Source organism: Pseudochaenichthys georgianus, chromosome 16 (assembly GCF_902827115.2).
Source record: "Pseudochaenichthys georgianus chromosome 16, fPseGeo1.2, whole genome shotgun sequence".
Taxonomy (NCBI): Eukaryota; Metazoa; Chordata; class Actinopteri; order Perciformes; family Channichthyidae; genus Pseudochaenichthys; species Pseudochaenichthys georgianus.
The window spans coordinates 26,670,960-26,695,899 of record NC_047518.2 but is presented as its reverse complement, the minus strand read 5'-3'; the positions used below and the strand labels follow the sequence as shown (position 1 = coordinate 26,695,899).

General features: G+C 40.1%; 1 protein-coding gene across 1 annotated transcript in view; it reads right to left on the bottom strand.

Annotated features, from left to right (window-relative positions):
- Positions 1 to 379: 379 nt before the first annotated feature.
- rbm12bb (RNA binding motif protein 12Bb) overlaps positions 380 to 24,940 on the bottom strand; it is a 47,084-nt gene continuing 22,523 nt past the window's right edge. Inside the window, exons 3-4 of the mRNA XM_071205868.1 lie at positions 1,324 to 1,439; positions 380 to 1,113 (exon numbers count right to left, since the gene is read on the bottom strand). Of these exons, the coding sequence (XP_071061969.1) occupies positions 750 to 1,113; positions 1,324 to 1,439 (480 nt within the window). The 3' untranslated portion in view covers positions 380 to 749. The remainder of the gene's footprint in view (positions 1,114 to 1,323; positions 1,440 to 24,940) is intronic.

Here is a 24,940-nt window from a genome sequence, read left to right as displayed (position 1 = left end):
ATCTTCAGTAGACTGGACTACTGCAATGGTGTCTTCACAGGTCTCACTAACACTAAGAAAGTGGATCACATCACTCCAGTTCTGAAGTCTTTACACTGGCTTCCTGTGTGTCAAAGAATAGATTTCAAAATACTGCTGCTGGTTTATAAAGCACTGAATGGTTTAGGCCCAAATTACATTACTGACCTCCTGCTAAATTATGAACCATCCAGATCTCTCAGGTCTTCAGGGACTGGTCAGATTTCTGTCCCCAGAGTCAGAACTAAACATGGAGAAGCAGCGTTCAGTTATTATGCTCCAAATATCTGGAATAAACTCCCAGAAACCTGCAGGTCCGCTGCAACTCTTATTACTTTTAAATCCAGGCTGAAGACTTTTCTTTTTGTCGCTGCTTTTAATTGAACTATTCATATCTTAAACTGCACTGTAACTTTTATCCATGTATTTTTCCTTTTAATGTTCATTTTATTAGCTTTTCTTTTTTAATGCTTAATGTCTTTCATTTTTTGTAAAGCACTTTGAATTGCCTTGTGTTTAAAAGTGCTATATAAATAAACTTGCCTTGCCTTGCCTATAGTATTACTATTTCGGCGATTAGATAACATATCCATTATATTTGATGCAACTTTAGTTATATTTCTATGACTTTTCCGAAACTTTGGGAAAAATATTGCATTCCATGACTTTTCCAGGTTTTTAATGACTGTACGAACCCTGACAATATCAGAACTTTCTCAACCAACTATTCATTATAAATGTAAAGACAGGGGGGGCAGTGCCAAGGTCTTTGTCTGTCTTCCAAGACAGTGGGTCTGGCTGCTGTGTTGGTGGGGGTGATGGTGCATGGGCTGCTGGTGGCTGTGTCGGTGGGAGGGAGGTGTGCTAGGCGAGACTTCTTTGCTGGCTGGGTTGATCGTGATGGCTGTGGTGGAGGCCTTTGTACCGAGGTGTATCTTAATCTTGTGGCAGGCACAGATGGAGATGGAAGCTGCTGTAGTGATGCTGGTCCTCTGGTCCTTGGTGGTGGTGGCTCTGGTGAAGGCCCTTGAGCCACGGTAGATCTTGACCTGGGTGCAGGCACAGATGGAGGTTCTTGCTGCTAGGCCCAGGCAGCTGTGAAATCGGAAAAATAAATATAGGACAATAATTACTACTAAGTTCATTAAAATATAAAGTTCAAGTGGAATGTTTCTCAAGCACAAATAACAATGCACAACACAAAATAAAATGGGGAGGTGGGACAGGAGTCTCTCTCTCTCTTACAACCTATTTAACTAAACCCACACAATGAAAGTACACTATTATTGTAATATTTACATTTACCTATCTTCAAATGGATCCTTGTTGTTGTTGCTGTATTCTCCAGGTTCTGATGCTCCATCTCCACTGCTGCTAGTGCTACAAGTCTGCTGTGCAGAGCTGGTAATCAGATAATAAGCCTGTTGAACAGGAGAAAAGAATGAAGCAGAGGGAAAGTTGCTGCCGTTTGTGTGGTTGTCCTAGCCAGAATTTATTAAACACATTAATAAATTCACTTACAAATTATATCCGTTTTCTCTATTTATGTATCTCTGCGTTGTGTTGTGTGGTCGAATGAATATGACTTCCTTCTTGCCAACCAGCTTTATTATCTGTGCAAACAGAATATAAGGAAATGGCTTCACCAGCTTTCTACCTCAATACTTCTCCTCAGTGAGGCCTGAAGCTAACTGAGAATGTAATCATACATTTAGCCAATCAAAATAACTGTATGTCTGACATATTTCGTTTTCTATTCAAAAATGGACATACATCTACATGCCATATTATGACTTTCATGAAGGATTAAAGCCTTTTTCATTTACAGTATATAATACAGTGATAACAGATAACACACACAACCCGACTGTACTCACTTTAAAGGAATGGTATGCTCATGACACTCATTTTTAAATAATTATCGTCCGATAAAACAGACCAGTCTCTGCCAGTCTTTTTTTTTTTTTAATCCGATGACATTATCAGTGATTTTAAACTGATTATATACCGAAATAACATCAACACTGTGGGCGCCGCCATTTTCCGGACGTGACGTAAACCATGCGTTTGGTTTTCGAAGACACGTTGATCTCCATGTTATTTACTGTAGTTTCTCTCTTCAAATATGCCTCACTGTATCGCGAAATATTGCCACAATTCTGATAGGAACAATCCACGGAATGCTCGGTTCCATCTGTTGCCAAAAGGTAAGCGTAAGAAGTACATTCGGAGGCAGTGGCTAGCGAAATGTGGCCGGCCCGAACCGAAAGATTCACAGGCTCATGTATGCAGCGAACATTTCAAATTTCCGGACGACTACTCTGAGAGTATGATAAAACATAACATGGGATTTATGGAACAACCATTACTTAATGGCGATGCTGTACCATCGGTTTTTCTGGTGTCATCACCGACCAGGACACCAGTTCGGCCAGTTGAGAAATCGCCCTCTGCAAGTGTGAAGCGACGGAGGAGCAGAAGTAGTGCTCGGAGTAAGAATAAGGTATGTTATAGCGCATTTCCATTGCAGCGGCTAGCCCCGTTTTAACGTCCTTTAGCGTCCAGGCCAGGACAGTTTTTGGTGGCCTTTCCATATAGCGTAGTACCGGCTAGTGTGTATTTCCCCCCAGTTTTTTCCGGCCCCATAAAATCGTGATTCTATGGCCAGGGACAACGAAGCTGAGTATGCTAAACTAGAGAGGGAATCGCTAGCAAGGGTGGTACTACATGCATACATATAGTATCTGATATCATCTTCCTGATTATACACACATGCATTTCCAAACATTTGGACTACCTATGTTGCAAATGTATTATCTTTTCAATTTACACACGGCATCTATTGCACGTCTGTCCGTCCTGGGAGAGGGATCCCTCCTCTGTTGCTCTCCCTGAGGTTTCTCCCATGTTCCCTTTAAACTGTGGGTTTTCTTCTGAAGTTTTTCCTTGTACGATGTGAGGGTCTAAGGACAGAGGGTGTCGTATTGTCATACTGATATGTATGGCTGAATTCCCCCATCCAATCTCTTCAAATTGGTCAAAACTTCTTCCTCTGCTGACGAGTCCGAACTCAAATAATCCGCCATGTTTCCGTGTGTTGACAAAGTGAACGCATGGATGACGTCACGACCATCACGTGACTACTGAAAATGACAAAAATGGCGGCGGCCAGACGGAATATACAGGTTTTGATAAAAAAGAGCTATAAAATCATTATTTACCGGGGAATATCGCTGATTTCTTCAGGGTATGGTTTAAACATAATGTTTCACTAAATACTGAAGTTTTGATTAATTATCTAATGCGTGGACTATTCCTTTAACATGGCTGTTGTACAGGCACAATATTAGCATAGCATTAGCGCTTTAGCATTTAAATAATATGAACAATTATGACCTCAGACCAGCATTTCACATATTTATACAAACAGAATAAACTTGAAATGTAAGCCAGACTAGTGCACGGGACTCATACACATAGTAGAGCTACATTATTCAGGGAGCAACAGCCTGTGTTAAAGAAGCTATAGCGGACGCCATTAGCCATTAGCCACACGCTAGTGGCGTAGCTCACAGAATGACATTAAAGTTAACCACGCATAGAACAGTTTCAAAGACACATCTTAGATCGAAATATGACATAATCTGTGTACACACTACTAACCTGTTGAACAGGAGAAATGAATGAAGCAGAGGGAAAGTTGCTGCCATGTGTCTTCTTCTTCTTCTTTCGGACCATGCTGTCACTACCCGATCCGTCACCCCATAGACATATAAAGAGAAGAATTTAACTATAACTCACTGCTCTACAATGTCTTTGCTTCTTTATTTGTATTCTGGATTGACCCCTCTCATTCTGTTCTTTTCCTCTGATCTTTAACGATAGATAGTATATTATCAGATGGCTGCACTTTGGTTAACAGACTAACATTGATTTCCTCAATGTATACATTGACAGGCTCTGTAATTATACCATAACCGTTTCTCTTCTATCCCTTAACTCGTCTTCCTATCAGATTTACTATCTACTCTATATCAGGATTAAAAAACAAATAATCTGGGGATTTTTTTATTTCCAGGATTGAATGTTCAAATCAAGGCCTAAAACCTGGCATTTCATAACAAAGTGACTAATATATAAACCAAATGTAATATTAGATCAAATACTACACCAAATGGACAGTCCCCTGGTTTGTCTCTAACTGCCATGAGAAAAATCAGATCAATGTTCCAAAATCCGTCACTAGATGTCGTTCATTGTACCGATACGGTCAGAGCTGGCCCGACCCATTAAGCGACATAAGCGGCCGCTTAGGGCCCCGCAGCCACTAAGGCCCCCCTAGCAAAAAAATGAAAAAATAATAATCTCAGTACACCGTCGCCGTGATAAGTGTGTTTAATTAATTGTGTTAATATGCCTAGATTGCCTACTCTCAAAGTCATGTATTATATTATTGAGTCAATCATATAATACATTAACCGTGCTTTACCTGAACCTCATCATGACACTAGAGAGGACGGCAGGACCGACGGCAGGATTGTAATTTCCCGTGTTCAGTGAATTCAAAGGCAAGACACCACCAGACCAACCAGAGAGTTGAATGGAAATGTAATTGCTATAGCAACTCCAACAACTGGCCTAGCAACGGCTTAGCAACCCCATTGTTTTGTTATGAAAATGCATCAATATATATGTATACACATTCTCGCGAGATCTATCAGGGGTCGTTGTATGTTAAAGCGTGAACTGTTACTTGGCTAATGTTGTTATAATTATCCGTCTGTGAACACAGATTGAAAATGGAAAGATTTCTCACAAGTCAGCTAGTGATGGGAATTCCGGCTCTTCTTAGTGAGCCAGATCATTTGGCTCGGCTCACCAAGAAGAGCCGGCTCTTTCGGCTCCCAAACGGCTCTTCAGTTTACCACTTATTATACCTTTTAATTAAATCAAATGTAGCCCTGTTTTGACTAATGATTTATATGTGTACACCAGAGGTTGCGCTAGACTTTTTCACTGCCCGTCATTTTGACGGACAGGATCGTAAAACTTCTGTCAAAATCCAGAATTACCCGTCGGCCTTTACACAACTCTGACAAGGAGCGGGGCGGGGGGGGGGGGCATGCTCGTGAACTGTTGGGGGGGGGGGGGGGGAACAGTTCACATGTGCCGTGTTATGCATGGCTGCTGCACCTCGCAGGAGCGTGCACAGCGTAAAGCCAAAACTCACAGACATTTCAATGATTTGTACGGCACAGTTAGGTTTGGAAACGGTATGATTTCCTTTTTGGAGGGCATGCATAACACAGCATAACACCGGAGCCTCGCTGCGGGGAAACTTTGGCGCTGTTCCGAGTTTGTTCTAATCTGTCAAAATGACGGACTGCTTTCAGATTTGTCCGTCATTGTTAAAAAAAATATTCGGTTAACGCGACCTCTGGTGTACACATATATCACTTAAATTATTCAATACATCCTTTGTACTGAAGTATTCAAAAGTAAAAATTACATGTTTAATATAAATGATTTGCTGTGGCCAATTGTTTTCATTGCATTTACAGACCCGTGCAACTCTCTGATACCACCCAATGAATGCATTGACTTGCTTGTAGAACCACCCTACACAAAACAGATAGGAACACCTATAAAAACTATTTTAAAAAAGGGGCTACTGTATCGACCTATATAAAGTATATAAATATAGTTGGTTTTTTTCAAAATACCAAAAAGATCCTGCATTTTAGCCATGCCTCATTTCACTCTATTTGCTCTTTCCAGCGCTGTTTTTGCAGGGGGCTGATTCTGTGAGCTGCAGCTGACCACGCCCCCCTGCAGGAGAGGGGAGCGTGCTCTGAGATCAGCTGCTGGGCTGTCAGAAGAGGGGGAGAAAAAGAGATCTCCGTCCTCCGTGTTTTATTCTTATAGAAGTAAGAAGAGAAGTAATGGGGCAGAAACCCTCCTTTTTACGCAGCGGTCCAGACATAGACATCAAATGGCGACACATATTCAGTTGCCAGTTACTTTTGCATTAGGGCAGGGATATCTAGATACTTTCCAAGGTTTGACAAAATGAATTGTGCTACTTTTAAAGCAAGCAACGATGTTTTCAAATCTGTAATCAAAAATCTCCTCAAAAACACTATCGACCAGTTCCTGCCGTTGCTACGTTAGTTCAAACAGTAACAACGGACTACTTTTCTTAGCGGATGCATGTCAATTTAAATCAATACATAAAACAATTTTTTAAATCAATAAAATCATTTTCTAAATCCATAAAAGCATTTCCATTTGTTGAGAATGTGGCCATGTAATAAGCGGGATAATGTGCCTTCATGCCGATCTAGATCCCTCCGCAAAAATAGCTCGTTCGCGACCGACACATCACTAAAGTCAGCGTAAACGACCGCGATCTCCAACGGAGCCGGACATCCGTGTGTGTGTGTGTGTGTCTGTCTGTTTGCGGTGTGGTTAAATGCCACAGCATGCCAGTTGAAACAGTGAACGATCTCTATTGTATGCTTAGGGTGTAATGGTATTATATTACATGTCACTTGTTAAACACTTTTATCCAAAGCGACTTACATACTCAATACTGTGGGAAATCCCCACAGGAGCAATTTGGGGTGACGTGTTTTGCGGAGGGACACAACGACATGCAGACTGCAGTGGGGTTTGAACCTGTGACCCCTTGATCCGAACACCAACACTCAACCCACTGCACCACACGCCTATTATACACAAATATTGTAGGAGCACAGAAACAGTGTTCAAATTCTGCTTTTACCAACTTATGTTGGTTGTGCTTAACCTTGCAAAGTAATGTTATAAGTGTCAAAGGAATGTTTTAATGTAAATATTAATGATATTATTGTAGCGTGTCCAAGTTAATAGTTATGTCAGTTATCAGATGTGCACAGTTTAGTACATTTGTAAAGTAATTTAGGCAATGTTGTTTGTGGGAGTTAGTGAGAGACCGCCCCTTCCAGGTGTGTGTGTGTGCATTTTCCGGTGTGTGTGGAGGGAGTACGAGACGGTAGGAGTTGTGTTCGAGTGTGAAAAGTCATAATGAGTGTTATTGATTGGTTCTGTACGGCGTGGCTGTGGCCGTCAATAGGCCTACCAGAAAATAAAGACAACGTTTTCGACATTGAAGGCTCGTGATCTGTGATTTTGAATAGCGGTGAACGCTATAATATGAACAGGCTCGTGCTTGGCCCACTGGTATTGTTTGTTTATTTATTTAGAAAATTAACTAGCAACGCCGTGCTGTCATATAGCAACTGCTAAGCTACTGCAGCAAAAAAATCCTGGCGCCGCCCATGCTGCCTGCCCACATATCTGATCTAAACATAGTAATGTCTGTTGGGGGAAATAATTATTTAAAGTTATTTAATAATTGTGACATTTATTTTACTTTTCGATGGATGAATGATGCTCAAAGTGAGGGAGCAAAGAATACAACTGAGGGGGCAATGCCCCCTTTTGCCCCCTTGTAGCGCCGGGCCCGGGCCAACACGCAGGAGAACACACCGACGCAACAGCGTGAGCAGAGATAGACTGCGCAAAATATACAGATAGCAGGAGACAGAGGACAGCCATGGTCAGATAGGAAAACATTCAGGATCTGGATCAGTCTTATGCGACAATGGAAACTGAACTAAAGAGAACATTTGAAACTTTAGCAGTCTGCGTGATCTGCCTGCAGGGAGGGGCGGGCCGGCCCTGCGAGTAAAGTAACGAGTAAAGTAACGAGTTACTTTATGTAGAGAGTAACGAAGTAGTGTAATATATTACTTTTTTTTAAAAGTAATATGTAATATATTACTTTTTTTTAGTAACCACCCCATCTCTGTCAATATATAATACTATTCTGAAGCATGCAATGAAATAAAATCAGAAAATGCTGCAGTGTTTGTGATGAACCTTTGTATACATTTCTGAATAAGTCTCAGAACCATTTTGTGGTACAATTAATTTGATATGGTTGGGTATAGTTTTCAGCTGGAGCAACACTAATACTGAGGATGATACCCTCCCATTTCTTTGCTGTGAAACGCAGAAGACAGGCTACCACCTTAATTTGAGGGTGAAGTGTCTTGCCCAGGGACACGACTATGTTGACTGCAGTGGGATTCAAACTTGCTATCACCTGATTTGAAGTCCAGTACACTATCCACTGAGCCACAGCCCCCCATTAAATACAAAGATTATAAGTCATTCAAAACAGATAAGAAAAAAAGCTGGAGAGAAAAATATTCCACTCCGAGACTCGAACCAGGCCATATCGAATGTCTGACCCACACTTAGAACATTACTCTACAAGCAGATTGTAGTAATTTTACACCCACGCAGTGCATGGTCGAAGTGCGCATATTTTACGTACTTAATCATGGGCAGTAACTACAGACCCATAGCATTAACATCACACTTGTGTAAATGGATGGAGAAGATGATAGTGTATAGACCAGGGGTGGGGAACCTTTTTCCTCTCAAGGGCCATTTCAATTTTTACAATATCCTCAGAGGGCCGTGCAAATTATTGACCTCTGCTTAAAAAAACAAAAATCACAGCCCATTCATTTCATTCTGTGCAAAGAAAAAGCAACCTCTTAATCCAGATATCTCACCATGACTCGCGTATGCATGCACGTGCACGGTGTGGCGTGACCACCAAAACAGAAAGATATGGACACAAGATGTGTGCAAATGTATTTAGTTTCCTATACATGTGAACATGATTTAAGTGGGAGGGGGACCTAACCTCCTCTAGGGTGGTCCGGGGGGCATGATCCCCCGGGAAGATTTTTTTTTAAATGTTGAAGTTAAAAGCATAAATCTGGTGCACTTTGAGATCACAATTAGGAGATCTATGGACACATCTCTCAACACCCATATGAAACAGAACTGGAAGCAGATTTATTTTTCTTTATGGATATTTTACAAATCACTCCCCTTTCAAACTGTATTCTTCTTTATTAATAACAACTTTTTTTTACTGTCATATAGTATTTTATACCTGTTTACTTTATTCTCTTATTTTTTTATAACTATAATGATCATATAAAGATGTGCCTTTACCTCACTGGTTGTAGAAAAAGCTTCTTATATTCGTTAGCATAGCTAGCTAACCAGATGCTAATAACAACAAAGTTATTGACTGTATGATCAGTATGACAGATGAGCAGATCGCCACTGGGCTTTCAACTAAAGACACAGACACGCAGAAACTGCGACATGTGTACGGCTCCTTATCGGTACTGCAATTTCTGAAGTACTGGAGTAGTGTTCTGGTGCTCTCCGTCAGAACTGCACCTCTGTCAGTCGAGACGTCGAGACATATACTACGTGATGACACGTAGGCTCGTGTTGTGTCAAGGACCCTGACCTTGGCCAGGAAAAACAGGCACTCGCTTGTTTAATTGTTTTGCAGTCTAGATTTCTTACATTTTTTTCTTTTTTGCGTATGTTTATAAATTACCTCGAGGGCCGTACCAAATTGTCTCGCGGGCCGTATACGGCCCGGAGGCCGGAGGTTCCCCACCCCTGGTATAGACTATCACATGTCTTAGAACAAAGAGGGTTACTGAGTGGAACGAGTGGTGTCATAAATGTTATATTTAATATGTTAATATATTGTTTAATGTTACACTTCACACAAGTCACGACTGTTTGCAGTTAATGTCGTTGCCGTGTGTAGCGTTAGTTTATATAATGTGCAGCGCTTCAAACAGTGTGCTGCCTTAAAGCATTTTGTTATAATTTGTTTGCAGTTCAAAAAGTCACCACTAGGAGTGCTAATGGTATTGTTATCTTTAAGTTCGCCGTTCTTAGCCCCACTTCCGGTTTAGCCTTAGAGAAACCATATATATCTATGAGAGAAACGACAGACACACACATGGCAGCAACTTTCCCTCTGCTTCATTCATTTCCCCTGTTCAACAGGTTAGTAGTGTGTACACAGATTATGTCATATTTCGATCCAAGAAGTGTCTTTGAAACTGTATTATGTGTAGTTTAATGTCATTCTGTGAGCTACGCTACTAGCGTGTGGCTAATGGCTAATGGCGTCCGCTAGCTTCTTTAACACAGGCTGTTGCTCCCTGAATAATGTAGCTCTACAAATGTTACTATGTGTATGAGTCCCATGCACTAGTCTGGCTTACATTTCAAGTTTATTCTGTTTTTATAAATATGTGAAATGCTGGTCTGAGGTCATAATTGTTCATATTATTTAAATGCTAAAGCGCTAATGCTATGCTAATATTGTGCCTGTACAACAGCCATGTTAAAGTGAGTACAGTCGGGTTGTGTGTGTTATCTGTTATCACTGTATTATATACTGTAAATGAAAAAGGCTTTAATCCTTCATGAAAGTCATAATATGGCATGTAGATTTATGTCCATTTTTGATTAGAAAACGAAATATGTCTGACATAGTTATTTTGATTGGCTAAATGTATGATTACATTCTCAGTTAGCTTCAAGCCTCACTGAGAAGTATTGAGGTAGAAAGCTGGTGAAGCCATTTCCTTATATTCTGTTTGCACAGATAATAAAGCTGGTTGGCAAGAAGGAAGTCATATTCATTCGACCACACAACGCAGAGATATGTGGCGTCAAACCAGAGAATGATTAGATAAATAGAGAACGGATATAATTTGTAAGTGAATTTATTAATGTGTTTAATAAATTCTGGCTAGGACAACCACACAAACGGCAGCAACTTTCCCTCTGCTTCATTCTTTTCTCCTGTTCAACAGGCTTATTATCTGATTACCAGCTCTGCACAGCAGACTTGTAACACTAGCAGCAGTGGAGATGGAGCATCAGAACCTGGAGAATACAGCAACAACAACAAGGATCCATTTGAAGATAGGTAAATGTAAATATTACAGTAATAGTGTACTTTCATTGTGTGGGTTTAGTTAAATAGGTTGTAAGAGAGAGAGAGAGACTCCTGTCCCACCTCCCCATTTTATTTTGAGTTGTGCATTGTTATTTGTGCTTGAGAAACATTCAGCTTGAACTTTATATTTTAATGAACTTAGTAGTAATTATTGTCCTATATTTCTTTCCGATTTCACAGCTGCCTGGGCCTAGCAGCAAGAACTTCCATCTGTGCCAAGATCTACCGTGGCTCAAGGGCCTTCACCAGAGCCATCACCACCAAGGACCAGAGGACCAGCATCACTACAGCAGCTTCCATCTCCATCTGTGCCTGCCACAAGATTAAGATACACCTCGGTACAAAGGCCTCCACCACAGCCATCACGATCAACCCAGCCAGCAAAGAAGTCTCGCCTAGCACACCTCCCTCCCACCGACACAGCCACCAGCAGCCCATGCACCATCACCCCCACCTACACAGCAGCCAGACCCACTGTCTTGGAAGACAGACAAAGACCTTGGCACTGCTCCCCCCTGTCGTTACATTTAGTTGTTGAGAATAGTTGGTTGAGAAAGTTCTCATATTGTCAGGGTTCGTACAGTCATTAAAAACCTGGAAAAGTCATGGAATGCAATATTTTTCCCAAAGTTTCGGAAAAGTCATGGAAATATAACTAAAGTTGCATCAAATATAATGTATATGTTATCTAATCGCCGAAATAGTAATACTATAATGATAATAAATACTGTATCGTATAATGAAACGTAAAATGGCAACTGTGGCAGTTAGGGGTGTAACGGTTCACAGAAGTCACGGTTCAGTTCGTACCTCGGTTTGGAGGTCACGGTTCGGTACAACAACAAAAAAGCAAAAAAAAGTCCCAAATGCATAATTCCAGGTTTGTTGTTATTTATGTTTGAACAGTAGTGCAAGTTTCAGTTTAAAAATAAAGAACTCTGACATTTTGAATAATTAACTGTATTAAACAGTTAAAAACAAACCACAAACAGTACCACACACACTCAGATGGCCATATTATCTATAATGGCTGATGTCAAACAAAAAGGTTTCATCAAGCTGTAAAACTAAAAAGGACGTCTTGAAAATATTACATTATAAATAATAAGAAAGTGTTTCAAGAGAGCAAATTCGTTAAAAAACATATGCCAAAAGCTTCCGTTATTTATTTTTGGTCTCTCGGCTCTCATGTCTATTGGCTTCTTAAAAACAGCGGGGATCAGCTGTTGAACAGCTGTTGTCTTTTGCCGGGCTCCGGTGATTGGCAAATATGGGTGATGCCTTCTGATATGATTTAGCATGTTTGGAGCGTGTTCCCATTAGCATACAGCACCGCTGTAGAACAACGCCGACACACCGTCCTCGTCCGATTCACCACTCGCACACCTCATCGTTATTGTAGTCCACAGGGAACCCGAAATGTCCCCACACAGCTGATTTAAAAGAAGCAGGTGGGTTCTAGCTCCTGTGTGTTATCTGAACTCACCATACTAACTTTTCTTCTTCTTGTATTTTGTTCGTTTTGTTGTTGTGTTTCTTCTTGTTCTTCATTTGTTGTTTAAGGGCGGCTGGCAAACAGCTTTTAGGCGCAATACCGCCCCCTGGATTATATATAGTGTAGTGGATACTGCCCTGAATTACTTTTTTCCCACTCGTAAAAAAAAGGCGTATTCGCCGTGTGACTGCATGTGCCGAACCGTGACGTCCGAACCGTGACGGTACGGGACGAATACGGATACCGTTACACCCCTAGTGGAAGTATTTCGCTGGTGAGAGATGTTTACAATCACGCCCTCTAGTCTACAGGAGCTACTATTTGATATAAAGATGCCAGGGAAGTACAGTTTCAACAATGTATGGCTTCTAAAGAATAAGTACCAATTGTGGTTATCAAAAGACATTGACCCAAGACGTGCTAAATGCAAACTGTGTTGTAACATATTCAATATTTCGAATATGGGCGAGGCCACATGAAAGAGTCATTTAAAATCATTGGTGAAAAAGTGTATGAACCCTGTATTGTAAATATTGAGATTTTACCAACCTGATCTCACCAGAATGCGTGACTCCACCACGACTCCTTAACACCACAATGCGTGGTGGAGTCACGAACTTTGTTACATTTACGTGTCGGCACCACGCAAACAACCCCAATGTAAAGTGAATGAGGCTCCTTTGTCGTGGTGCACACACGCATTTCTACAACGTCCCCAGTGAGCTTGTATTCTATACAACGTTTTTTAAATCTACTTTATAGCTTGTAGTAACTCACGGGAGGCTTCTTTTATTTTATTTGTATTCATAATTATTTTTATTTTTTGTCAGAATGTAAAAATTACATTAGTTACGAATTTGTGTTCTCAAAAAGCAGTGCATTGTTCGTAATGCAGCTGTGATTTTTATTAAATTAGTTAGTTTTTAAGGAAGGCCAGAGCTTCAGCTGTGTCAAATAGATTGTTCCCTTTAGTTAACGTTATTTAAAAGATAATGATCATGTCCCCTGTATTGTATTACGAGCGTCCATTCCCATTGGATAACGGAGAATTTTACACCCGGAAGTAAGTAGCCTATTCTCCTTACTGTCGATTGATTTTACAGTGATATCTGCACTACTCATCGACTAAAACACACCAGATTATCCTTGTTAATCACACAACATTGATTGGTTTGAATTGTGTACAATGCTTTTGTATTTTCGGAGAAACAAATATTTTTTCGGAGTTTTAGGATGGCCGAAGACACTACACTACCCAGAATCCTCAGCTATCGTTTGGGACTACACCATGTGCTTAGCTTGACAAACCCTGTGATCAGAGCCATTTAATAGAAGAGTTACGACATCTCCGTTCACTCCAATGGACCACTTTTTTACAGCAATGGCGGATCGTGGAGCCTCTCAATCGTTCCCCGGAAGTTAGCGCCAAGGCTGGCAGAGCTGTGGAGTTGCAGCATAATACACCGTTCGTGACGGACTTTTAAAGGTAAGAAGAAGTTTAAAGATGTATATTGCGGATATTATCAGTACATCTGATTCAAATGAACATGTGTATTAAAGGATGTCAGTGGATTATCCCTAAATTAGTAGATTTAGGGAACGTTTACAGATAACAGATTAAGCTAGCATACCGAAGCAAGTTAGCAACACACGTTGAACAGCCTTTTAATTGTAAATTCCGTTCTCTTAATGTCATTTCGTCCAACATGTTGAATTAGAGAAGAGGGGCTTCTAAACGGGATTGTATGCGGGGGTGGAGGGAGTTAAATATAAATTAACTTTGGTGCGTGTAAGAGTGAGTGTTTTTAGCAGAGCCATATTGTGTCCTTGTGATTCTGTTGATTATTACCTGTCTGTATAATGTTGCAGCCCAGCTGATTCTGGATTGATGGCAAAGGGAGAGGGACTTAAGTGAGAGTGAAAACACAAGGTACGTTTAATACTACTGTTTTATATAAGTAAACACGTTATCTCCCCAAGGCAATAGGTGTGCTATATAGGTGTGTATAACCCTTTCTCCTGTCTGTTGCTCCCTCTCTCAGCACAAGAACCAGAGGGGGATTCAATGGAGCCTGAATACCTGCACTGAGACCCTCACCCTGCACCCTGAGTCTCAACTCTCAGTGTTTTTCAAGCCTTTCCCTGTTTTTTTGTATTAAACAAAACATTAAGCTTTCCCAATGGTGTGGTTTTCGTTTTGTGAAAAAGTGCAAATGCAGTGTTTGTATATAAATCACATATTTTGTTGCTGTTGGTCGTGAAATTGCTCCTGCTGACTTGAGCCAGCCATTTTTTCCTCCGCTCTGTGTCAGTGGGGAAGCCGTACATTCGTACTCCTTTCTCTGAGCGATTTGAGCATCCCCAGGCAGCACATCAAACCATGGTGGCGACTAGGAGGCAGCACAGCAAACCATGGTGGCGACGAGGAGGCAGCACAGCAAACCAGGACAACACGGAGGAAAAGGCACCGACAAACTGCATGATATGCTCTTCTATGTTTATTGAATTCCATGTATTTGCAATGGATGTTCCTAAAGCAACACATTTAACATCATCATCATCATCATCATCATCATCATCATCATCATCATCATATCCTGTCGGTCTCCTGTCCTTTCTGAAAGCCATAAAGACGACATTAGTCATTTAGATAACTTGTGTCCTCAATTACCAGGGGATTACTGAAACTACCATGAATTTAAGAAAATGGTAGAAATGAATCCAATCTGAATTTTAAAGCATTACTTTAGATCCCCTCCCTCTAAATGTATCAATAAACATTAGAAAGTGATGCTCCTGACTACCATACAAGTTTAAGAAGATAATATTGGTTTGAAAGAATTCAAAGCTATAAATAAACAGCAACAGGCTCTTTAACCAAGGCACTGTTAGTAACATGTAAACTAGTTGTTCACACTAATCCTAATATTATCACTTAATATTAGCAAATTCGATTTTATTTTTGAAAACATATTGATGTAAATACATACACATATCGATTTGTTGTATAAATATTGCAAATCAAAACCTTTATTCACTAATAATTACCAAAAATCGTAGTTCTATCTCCTGTTATCAATGCATTCACATTGCCCGCCATGAACTTCCGGGGAACGATCCCTCGTCTACATGAACCACGTGACGATAACCGTTTTTGGACTTCCGGTGTCGTAACTCTTCTATTAAATAGCTCTGCCCGTGATCAGTCCTCAAGCTCTTTGATTGGTTGACCTCCAACTGCATTCCATATGAAAAAAAACGTTTCGTAAAAGAGAAAATCATACTTTATTCAGCAGTGCTTGCTTTACTCTTTGAAAGTCATCACATGAATGCATTGTAATAAATGGTTTGGCTGCATTAAATATTACATATCTGTCGTAGTTCTTTATTTATCTACAGAGATCGGGCATCAGAATAGACCGGAAACTATTCTTTTACCGTTCTGTTTTAATTTCACAATAAAGTTAATAGTAATATTTTGTTTTGATATTATTGTTTTTATTAACTACTAGACGACTGGGTCATGTTAAGACCATCCTTTTTTTGTTGCTATGGGTTTTTTCCATCGCTTTTGTGTTACAAATATCAAAACAATACCAAAATAATATTCGTCGTAAACTAAACCGGAAACAGCAGTATATTTTATTTTGTTAACACTGTAAACTTGACAGCCTTTTAACCCAAACAACCTACTGGTTAAAGCACGTTATTACACGTTTAGAGTAATTGCAATGCAGGAAGATTGTGTTGCTTTTTAATGACTGTTTAAAATGCCTTTTTCTTAATGTCTTTCATTTTTGTAAAGCACTTTTGAATGTGTTATATTTTATGAAAACATTTAAATATTAAGAGTCAATCAATCAATCAATGTTTATTTATATAGCCCAATATCACAAATGTTACATTTGTCTCAGTGGTCTTCACAGTGTGTACAGAATATCAGTATGACAATACGACACCCTCTGTCCTTAGACCAGGGGTGGGGAACCTTTTTCCTCTCAAGGGCCATTTCAATTTTTGCAACATCCTCCGAGGGCCGTACAAATTATTGACCTCTGCTTAAAAATCACAGCCCATTCATTTGGCCTTTCTTTCATGCTGTGCAAAGAAAAAGCAACCTCTTAATCCAGATATCTTACCCTGACTCGCGCATGCATTCACGTGCACAGTTGTTGCATGACCACCCAAACAGAAAGATATGGACACAAGATGTGTGCAAATGTATTTAGTTTCCTATCCATGTGGACATGATTTAAGTGGGGGGAGACCTAACCTCCTCTAGGGGGGTCTGGGGGCATGCTCCCCATGGGAAGATTTATTTTTAAATGTTGAAGTTAAAAGCATCACTCTGGTGCACTTTGAGAGCAAAATGAAGAGATCTATGGAAACATCTCTCAACACCCATATGAAACGGAACTGTAAGCAGATTTACTTTTTCTTTATGGATATTTTACAAATCACTCTCCTTTCAAACTGTATTCTTGTTTATTAATAACAACTTTTTTTTACTGTCATATAGTATTTTATACCTGTTTACTTTATTCTCTTGTTTTTTGATAAGTATAATGATCCTATAAAGATGTGCCTTTACCTCACTGGTTGGAGAAAAAGCTTCTTATATTCGTTAGCATAGCTAGCTAACCAGATGCTAATAACAACACAGTTATTGACTGTATGATCAGAATGACAGATGAACAGATCGCGACTGGGCTTACAACTAAAGACACAGCCACGCAAAAACTGCAGCATGTGTAGCCTACGGATTTATGGGTACTGCAATTTTTTGAAGTCCCGGAGTGGCGTTCTGGTGCTCTCCGTCAGCACTGCACCCCTGTCAGACGAGACATATACCACGTGATGACACGTTAGGCTCGTGTTGTGTTCAAGGACCATGATCGTTGCCAGGAAAAACAGGCACTCGCTTGTTTAATTATTTTTGCGGTCTAGATTTCTTTAATTTTTTTCTTTTTTGCGTGTGTTTATAAATTACCTCGAGGGCCAAACCAAATGGTCTCGCGGGCCATATACGGCCCGGGGGCCGGAGGTTCCCCACCCCTGCCTTAGACCCTCACATCGTACAAGGAAAAACTTCCGAAGAAAACCCAGTTTAAAGGGAAAAATTGAGTACATACAAAATAGTGGGAAAGTAGAAGGTCAATTATATAGAATAGAAAATATCAAGAAGATACTCAAATGATATCTAGAGTAAAACAGTTTAGTGGCTGATAGGAGGATGTGCTAACTAATAAGGCTTTATTTAAAGAAATGTGCAGAATACGACAGTGTAATGGTGGAAGTATACACACATTGATAGATGTCTTGTAATGCACTGTTGAGGAACCTGTGACCCAGGTTTTTCATTCATTGCATAACTACACTGTTGTGTATATGATATGTCAATAAACCTTAGAAAATCTTGAAATCTTGAAAGGGATGTGCAAAATAGCAATTATATACAGTCTTTAATGAACTATTAGAGAATAACGAGTAATGAATATGCTTTAAAGGGATCTGCAGATAAATATTTAGTCTTCTCAAGCACCAACTATCAAATATCTCTCCTGATTGTTGGCACTTGACAATCACCTTCACTGAATTTAATTCAGGTGTAACTAAAGTCTGATTTAAGGGTTGTTTATATTTCACATCATTGATCCAAATCTGTAAAGTAACTAAAATAAATGTAGTGGAGTAAAAATACCAGGTTAACCTTAAAGAAAGCCCTCAGGATTATAAAAGACCCCATCACCCCAGCCACAAACTGTTCTGTCTGCTGCAGTCTGGCAGGCGGTACCGCAGCATCCGGACTAAAACCACCAGACACAGAGACAGCTTCATCCCACAGGCTATACGATTATTAAACACCTGAACTTAGAAATAACATTCATCTGGCTGCTACTTAGAAATTATTTATCTAATATATCATATTCCAATCACTTGTATATAGACTCTTATTGCACTATTTTTTCTGTGTATCTGTTTTATTGCGTAGCACTGTTCGAGGAGCCTGTGACCTAAGGGGGGGGGGGGGGGGTAGGACACGTTCGATTCCTGTTTTGAATAGTGTGTCGTCGATGGGTTTCATTCCATTTCAAAGTCCTTTTTGACGCTCTGTGTAAACTTCGCACATCCAATCACAGAGGTTGAGGACTGATCACGGGGTTTGTCAAGCTAAGCACATGGTGTAGTCCCAAACGATAGCTGAGGATTCTGGGTAGTATAGTGTCTTCGGCCATCCTAAAACTCCGAAAAAATATTTGTTTCTCCGAATCGAAGGGGGGAAATACAAAAGCATTGTAAACAATTCAAACCAATCAATGTTGTGTAATTAACAAGGATAATCTGGTGTTTTTTAGTCGATGAGTAGTGCAAATATCACTGTAAAATCAATCGACAGTAAGGAGAATAGGCTACTTACTTCCGGGTGTAAAATTATCCGTTATCCAATGGGAATGGACGCTCGTAATACAATACAGGGGACATGATCATTATCTTTTAAATAACGTTAACTCAAGGGAACAATCTATTTGACACAGCTGAAGCTCTGGCCTTCCTTAAAAACTAACTAATTTAATAAAAATCACAGTTGCATTACACACAATGCACTGTTTTTTGAGAACACAAATTCGTAACTAATGTAATTTTTACATTCTGACGAAAAATTAAAATAATTATGAATACAAATAAAATAAAAGAAGCCTCCCGTGAGTTACTCCAAGCTATAAAGTAGATTTAAAAAACGTTGTATAGAATAAAAGCTCACTGCAGGACGTTGTAGAAATGCGTGTGTGCACCACGACAAAGGAGCCTCATTCACTTTTCATTGGGGTTGTTTGCGTGGTACCGACACGTAAATGTAACAAAGTTCGTGACTCCACCACGCATTGTGGTGTTAAGGAGTCGTGGTGGAGTCACGCATTCTGGTGAGATCAGGTTGGATTTTACAGTTTCTTATGTTAACATAAATATTTGGTTGAAAAAAAAGTTGTAATGCTCAATTTGTATTTGTACACATCACATGAACCTCAGTATGGAATATGAAGTCATGAATCAGTCCTGATGTAACTTTTCTGTGGTTAAAGTAGAGTGATAGAACTATTTTACTCCAAATTCTAATTTACACATTTTCGTTTTAGACATGAACAACACATGTATATAGGCATATAGTGTAATTCATATATTTCACTACTTTTGTGAACCAAAAACGTTGGTAAACCCAATCTGAAACACCAAAAAAATGAATGACATGAGTACATCTGTGTTTTCACAAGAGTTTTGAAGTTTTCCAAAAATCTGATTTCTAAGCTAAGTATCTCATAAAACAGTGCTCTAAGGTGAGTGACATTGCATTTGTAGCAAGACCAGAGACTGAACATTTTGATATGTTACACCATGCCATGTTATAAGAAGTACATTTAAAAGGTGATTTAAGGAGACATAAATACCCTTAACTTCAGTAAGATAAGGCGATTTTATTTTAAAAGACAAGGCAGGTTATATTGATTGATATATTTATTATATTGAAAGCCAAATTAATACATAGTCCCCTGAATCTGGAATATCGTACAATTTACAGCCTCACAATGTTAGGAACTTTTCATCTACAGATTGCTTTGGACTGGCTTTGCTCTTCACTGATTGGTTACTGAAACTTTGAACTCAAACGGACCTCCCCGTTTATAAAACGGACCTCCCCGTTTATTCGCGCGTAGTTTCGCGGGAATAAACGGACCTCCCCGTTAATCCGCGCGAAACTACGCACGAATAAACACGCGAATTGTGGCGCAAAGGGCATTCCATATAAGGAAGCCATGCACGCAACTTAGCCCCGCTCTCTTTAACTCCAGGTGACTTTCTGCTGCTTTCCTCTGTGGTGCAGTGCTGATCGTTTCACCACGGAGGAAAGCACTTCACTAATTGCAGTACCCATAAAGAGCTGTACAAATGCCGCAGTTTTTGCGTGGCTGTGTCTTTAGTTGAAAGCCCAGTGGCGATCTGCTCATCTCTCATCGAAATAATATGCTACAAAGGGGCAGACTGGCCATCTGTGTGTTGAACTTTCCTGTCGCCTCCCAGACCGTAGTCGAGGAGGGCAGAAGCAACAAGCTTCAGGTTCAATTCTTTCACACACAGTGACGTCACGAGCTACCCACAATGCAATGCGCGCCATATATATATATATATAAATACGCCATTTTCCTGGAGGTGCTAATATCCTGGAGGTGCTAATATAAACAGCTAGCTAACGTAGCCAGGCAGAGTGCACTAGTTTTTTTTTCTGAATTAACGACCGAAGAAATCGCTGCATGTCTTCGGATTACATCTCTGGACTTGAGGGGTGTGCTCTAGGTCGTTACCAGTGTAAACTAGAGCTGTGTGGGTTGTCGGATTGCCCTTACAGACTGCCTGCAGATGTATGGAAAAACGGTCGATTTTGGCAGCATCTACGTCTATCTTCTGGAAACACCAGGTGAATACCCCACTTGTCACAATAATATTATCATGCCATTGATGTGGTATTTTGGAGTTGACTATATTGATTACGGCAATAGACTATGATATTCTGCTTGCACCTCGCGTGAAATGGCGGATACCGGAAGTACGGTGTCGCCCTCGGCCCAAAACCCGTATGTGTGTGTGAAAGAATAACCCACTTTCGGAGACCTATCATGCTATATTTAAATGATATAGTGTATGACCATACCTATATAAGGTATATTTATACATTTTATTTTTCAAAATACCAAACAGATCATTTTTTAGACATGCCTCGTTTCGCATATTTTCAGCATATATACAATGGCCTCATTGTGTTTATTAATAGTTTACAGTCCTTTTCTTTCAACATCGTGCAACAACCGTTGGAAAGTTGAATAACTTAGGGTGATAAAAAGTATAACTCCAACAACACCTCAGTTGTCAGCAATGTGTGTAGTTTCATGTGTTTTTAAAAGCTCAGTTATTGACTTCTTTGTGCAAATTGCGCCACGATGCCTTCTGAACGGAGAATGTGTGCTGCATGGAGATACCACAGGTAACATTTTTGACAGCTTTACTAAGTTGTCTGTTTAAATACATTGTTCACATGTCATTCAATATATGTTTATCACAATGTGTCAAGACGGATGCAGTAACTTGAGGACTCTGTAACCTGTATGGTGGACCATCCTGGATTGGAGCCTGTGTGCCTAAATATGTTCTCCCTGCAGAATGCGTTGAATATTTACAGAGCTGAACATGGTGGACTACAGTTGAGACAAATAGAGCAGTGAGTGGTTTGTTTGTTTTGACTGAAATTGTAAAACGAATGCTAATATTGTTCATGGAAATAAATACTGGTGTATATGGCTTTATGCAATCTTTCATTCTGTCATTGTACTATTATATTATATACTACACAGCAATGGCATAACACACCCATGTGTACGACAAAAAAGTCCACACACAACCTTATGCTTTTGAAATCAGAATATTCTTTACCCATCCAAACATGAATAATCACGACACATTTTGATATCAACTCGGAACTTTATTGTCAAAATCAACGGTTAAAAAAACCCATAAAAAAAATTAAATGTAGCCTACTTGTATTTTGTATAAATGACACTAAATATTTTTACAGAAGCTTTGTGAGCTGGTGCTGGGGCTTCCTTGGACGCAGGATCAGAGTGGTGTTTCCGGCCTGCGTTGTCCTCAGGATACGCAGGGAGTTTCCTGATCCGTGAAATGTCGATGTTGGGTTCAGACAGCAGCCAAATTGAACCGTGTAGCATACCCGGCGATGACCTCCTCCCTGTCAGGTCGCTCATAATGGTGCAGGGTCCAAAGACTTGGTCGAAGATGAGGTCCATCAAGTTGGCCACGTAGCCTGTGCAATGGTAAAAAAAGCACAACAAAAAATGTGGTTTAGATTAGTATATGCATGTAAAAAACTGAAAGTTCTTTCTAATTTTTTTATTTTATATTTGTAAATAGTTGTATAATAAATATTTTAAACACTTACGGAATGTGGGGTCAGTCTTTACTGGTTTTGCTCTGCATTCTCCCTTCCTGGCCTTTGGGAACTGCAGTTTATACAGAGGGTTTCCAGTGGATGTAGTGGCTTGTGCACGCTCAGCGTTTTCATTGTAGTGCAGGGCTGCCAGGTACAGTCTTTCATTTCCGCCATGATAATTTTTTTTTTAAATAATAGCAAAGGATGTACAAATTGTCACTAATTAGTAGGGATGCACGATAATTATTGGCCCGATAATTATCGGTCCGATATTAGGAATTATGACGTCATCCCGATAAACCCGATACCAGTATTAATAGCCCCGATAATATACAATATATTTTTTGGGTAAAAAAAAAGAAAAAATACTGCGGTGTGGGTGGATTGGGATGAGGGGCGCTTGTTTTTCACTCGGCTCCTCCCGTTTTGCCAGTACTGTGGTATTAGTGGTTTAGGAAGAGGGGAGTTCTTCACAAATCCAGCGCTCCCTAATACTTCCAACCTGATCAGTCACCTGAAACATCGCCATCGCTACGATGGTGTGTTAAAAGCGTACGAAGACAATAATACAATACAAAGTGTGTGTGTGTGTGTCTGCGCGCGCACGTTGGAGCTATGTGAAACTCAAGGCATATGCTCGAACCGGAGCTGCCTGGACGCTGCAATCATGTTGCTGAGTGTGCTGACTTTTCGTACAATGTCCCACTGTCTGGCTTCCTGCATAAAGTCAAGTGCTCGGCGCATTTGTGGCGAAATGTCGCCCCTCTGTTTTCATTTAAACAGCTCCTTATATCCGTTAGCGCAGCTAGCTAGCACCAGATGCTAACAACAACAATGCACGTAAGGTCTCTCTCTCGCTCGCTCGGACCACACATACACACACCCTCCCGGTCCTCCAGATGGCCAGTCGGTGCCTGCCGGTGAGCGTGGAAGTGTGGTCTGCCACAAGCGGGCGGCAGGAGCGGGGCTGTCAGTATCAGCTTGTAGATGGTATTTTAAACTCGATGCGCTCTGAAACTACGGGGCGGCCAAGGTAAAAAAATACACATGCGTTAATCGCGTTAAAATAATTAGTGGCGTAATTTTTTTTTTTTTATCGGTATCGGTCTTGAGAAGCAGGAAGTTATCGGTATCGGTATCAAAAAACCAATATCGTGCATCCCTACTAATTAGTAAGTATGTGAGGTGCTGGCCTGTAAAGAAGAACACATAGTTAGAACAAAATCATCTCAACTTAGTATTCAGGATGAGAAAATACTATTTGGATAAATATAGTCTGAAATCCCAAAAGATGGGGCTAAAACTCTCTATTTAGCAAAGCTCTTTGCTTAGCCTTTTCCAATCCGAGTTAGTTTTGAACCGTAACGTGCATGCTGTGTTTCTGACTCAATACAGGTGATGTGTTGGAGAGGGGCTGAGCTCAGTAGACTGACTGTAATGAGTGCTAGCCACTAATTAGCCTGTTGCTAGAGGTAAGGCCTTGTCAACAACAACAGACCAACGGGGCTTTAGCTCAGTTTTACTCGTGGTGTGTGTCCCCCCTCGCATACATACAGTGTTGTATCCTAACACACCCCCATTTATATTCATGTGCGCAAGTAAACACACACAAGCTTTTACATATAATGCTGCAAAAAACGGCATCTCATTAGCGCAGCGTAGCTTAGCTTACAGATCGATGATATCTGATCGTTCTTACAAACTACAATCACAAAAGCTTTTACATATAACGCTGGAAAAAACGGCATGTCTCATTAGCGTAGCGTAACTTAGTTTACAGATCGATGATATCTGATCGTTCTTACAGACTACAATCACAAAAGCTTTTACATATAACGCTGGAAAAAACGGCATGTCTCATTAGCGTAGCGTAGCTTAGCTTACAGATCGATGATATCTGATCGTTCTTACAGACTACAATCACAAAAGCTTTTACATATAACGCTGGAAAAAACGGCACTTACCTACAGAAGATTACATTTGTTATTATAACTTACTCAATATGATTTTAGAGGATACTAAATACTAATAAATAGGAGAATAAATACTTGTGTTATCGGCTAGGGCGTGGCTTTACAGCCTTCACACAGATCGCCATTACGGCAGTATGTCTGAACATTTTAGCAAATGCCTGATAATTAAAATAAAAGACAAAGCAAAGACTGCGGAGCATACAAAATAAAATAAAATGTTACAAAAACATATAAACACCTAACAGATTACTATTTGGGTTTGAGGTGATATTGATACGGCAAAGCTACATGCTACATGCTACATATACAAACTAGAGATAGCTTTAACAGGAAAAACACCGCTAAATAAAAACTTACAGCTTCAAATTTGGATGTGTCCTCACTGGCCTGGTCCCGGATGGTTGGTATTGATCCCGGGTTTAGCATTAGTTTGGAGGCATATCCGTGTTGGACTTGAGAGAAGTTCATAAACATGTCCGTGGTAAAATATTTGGAACACACAAACAGAAATCTGCCGGGGTCTTCTGGCACATGTCCCTTGAAAAATGAAGTCT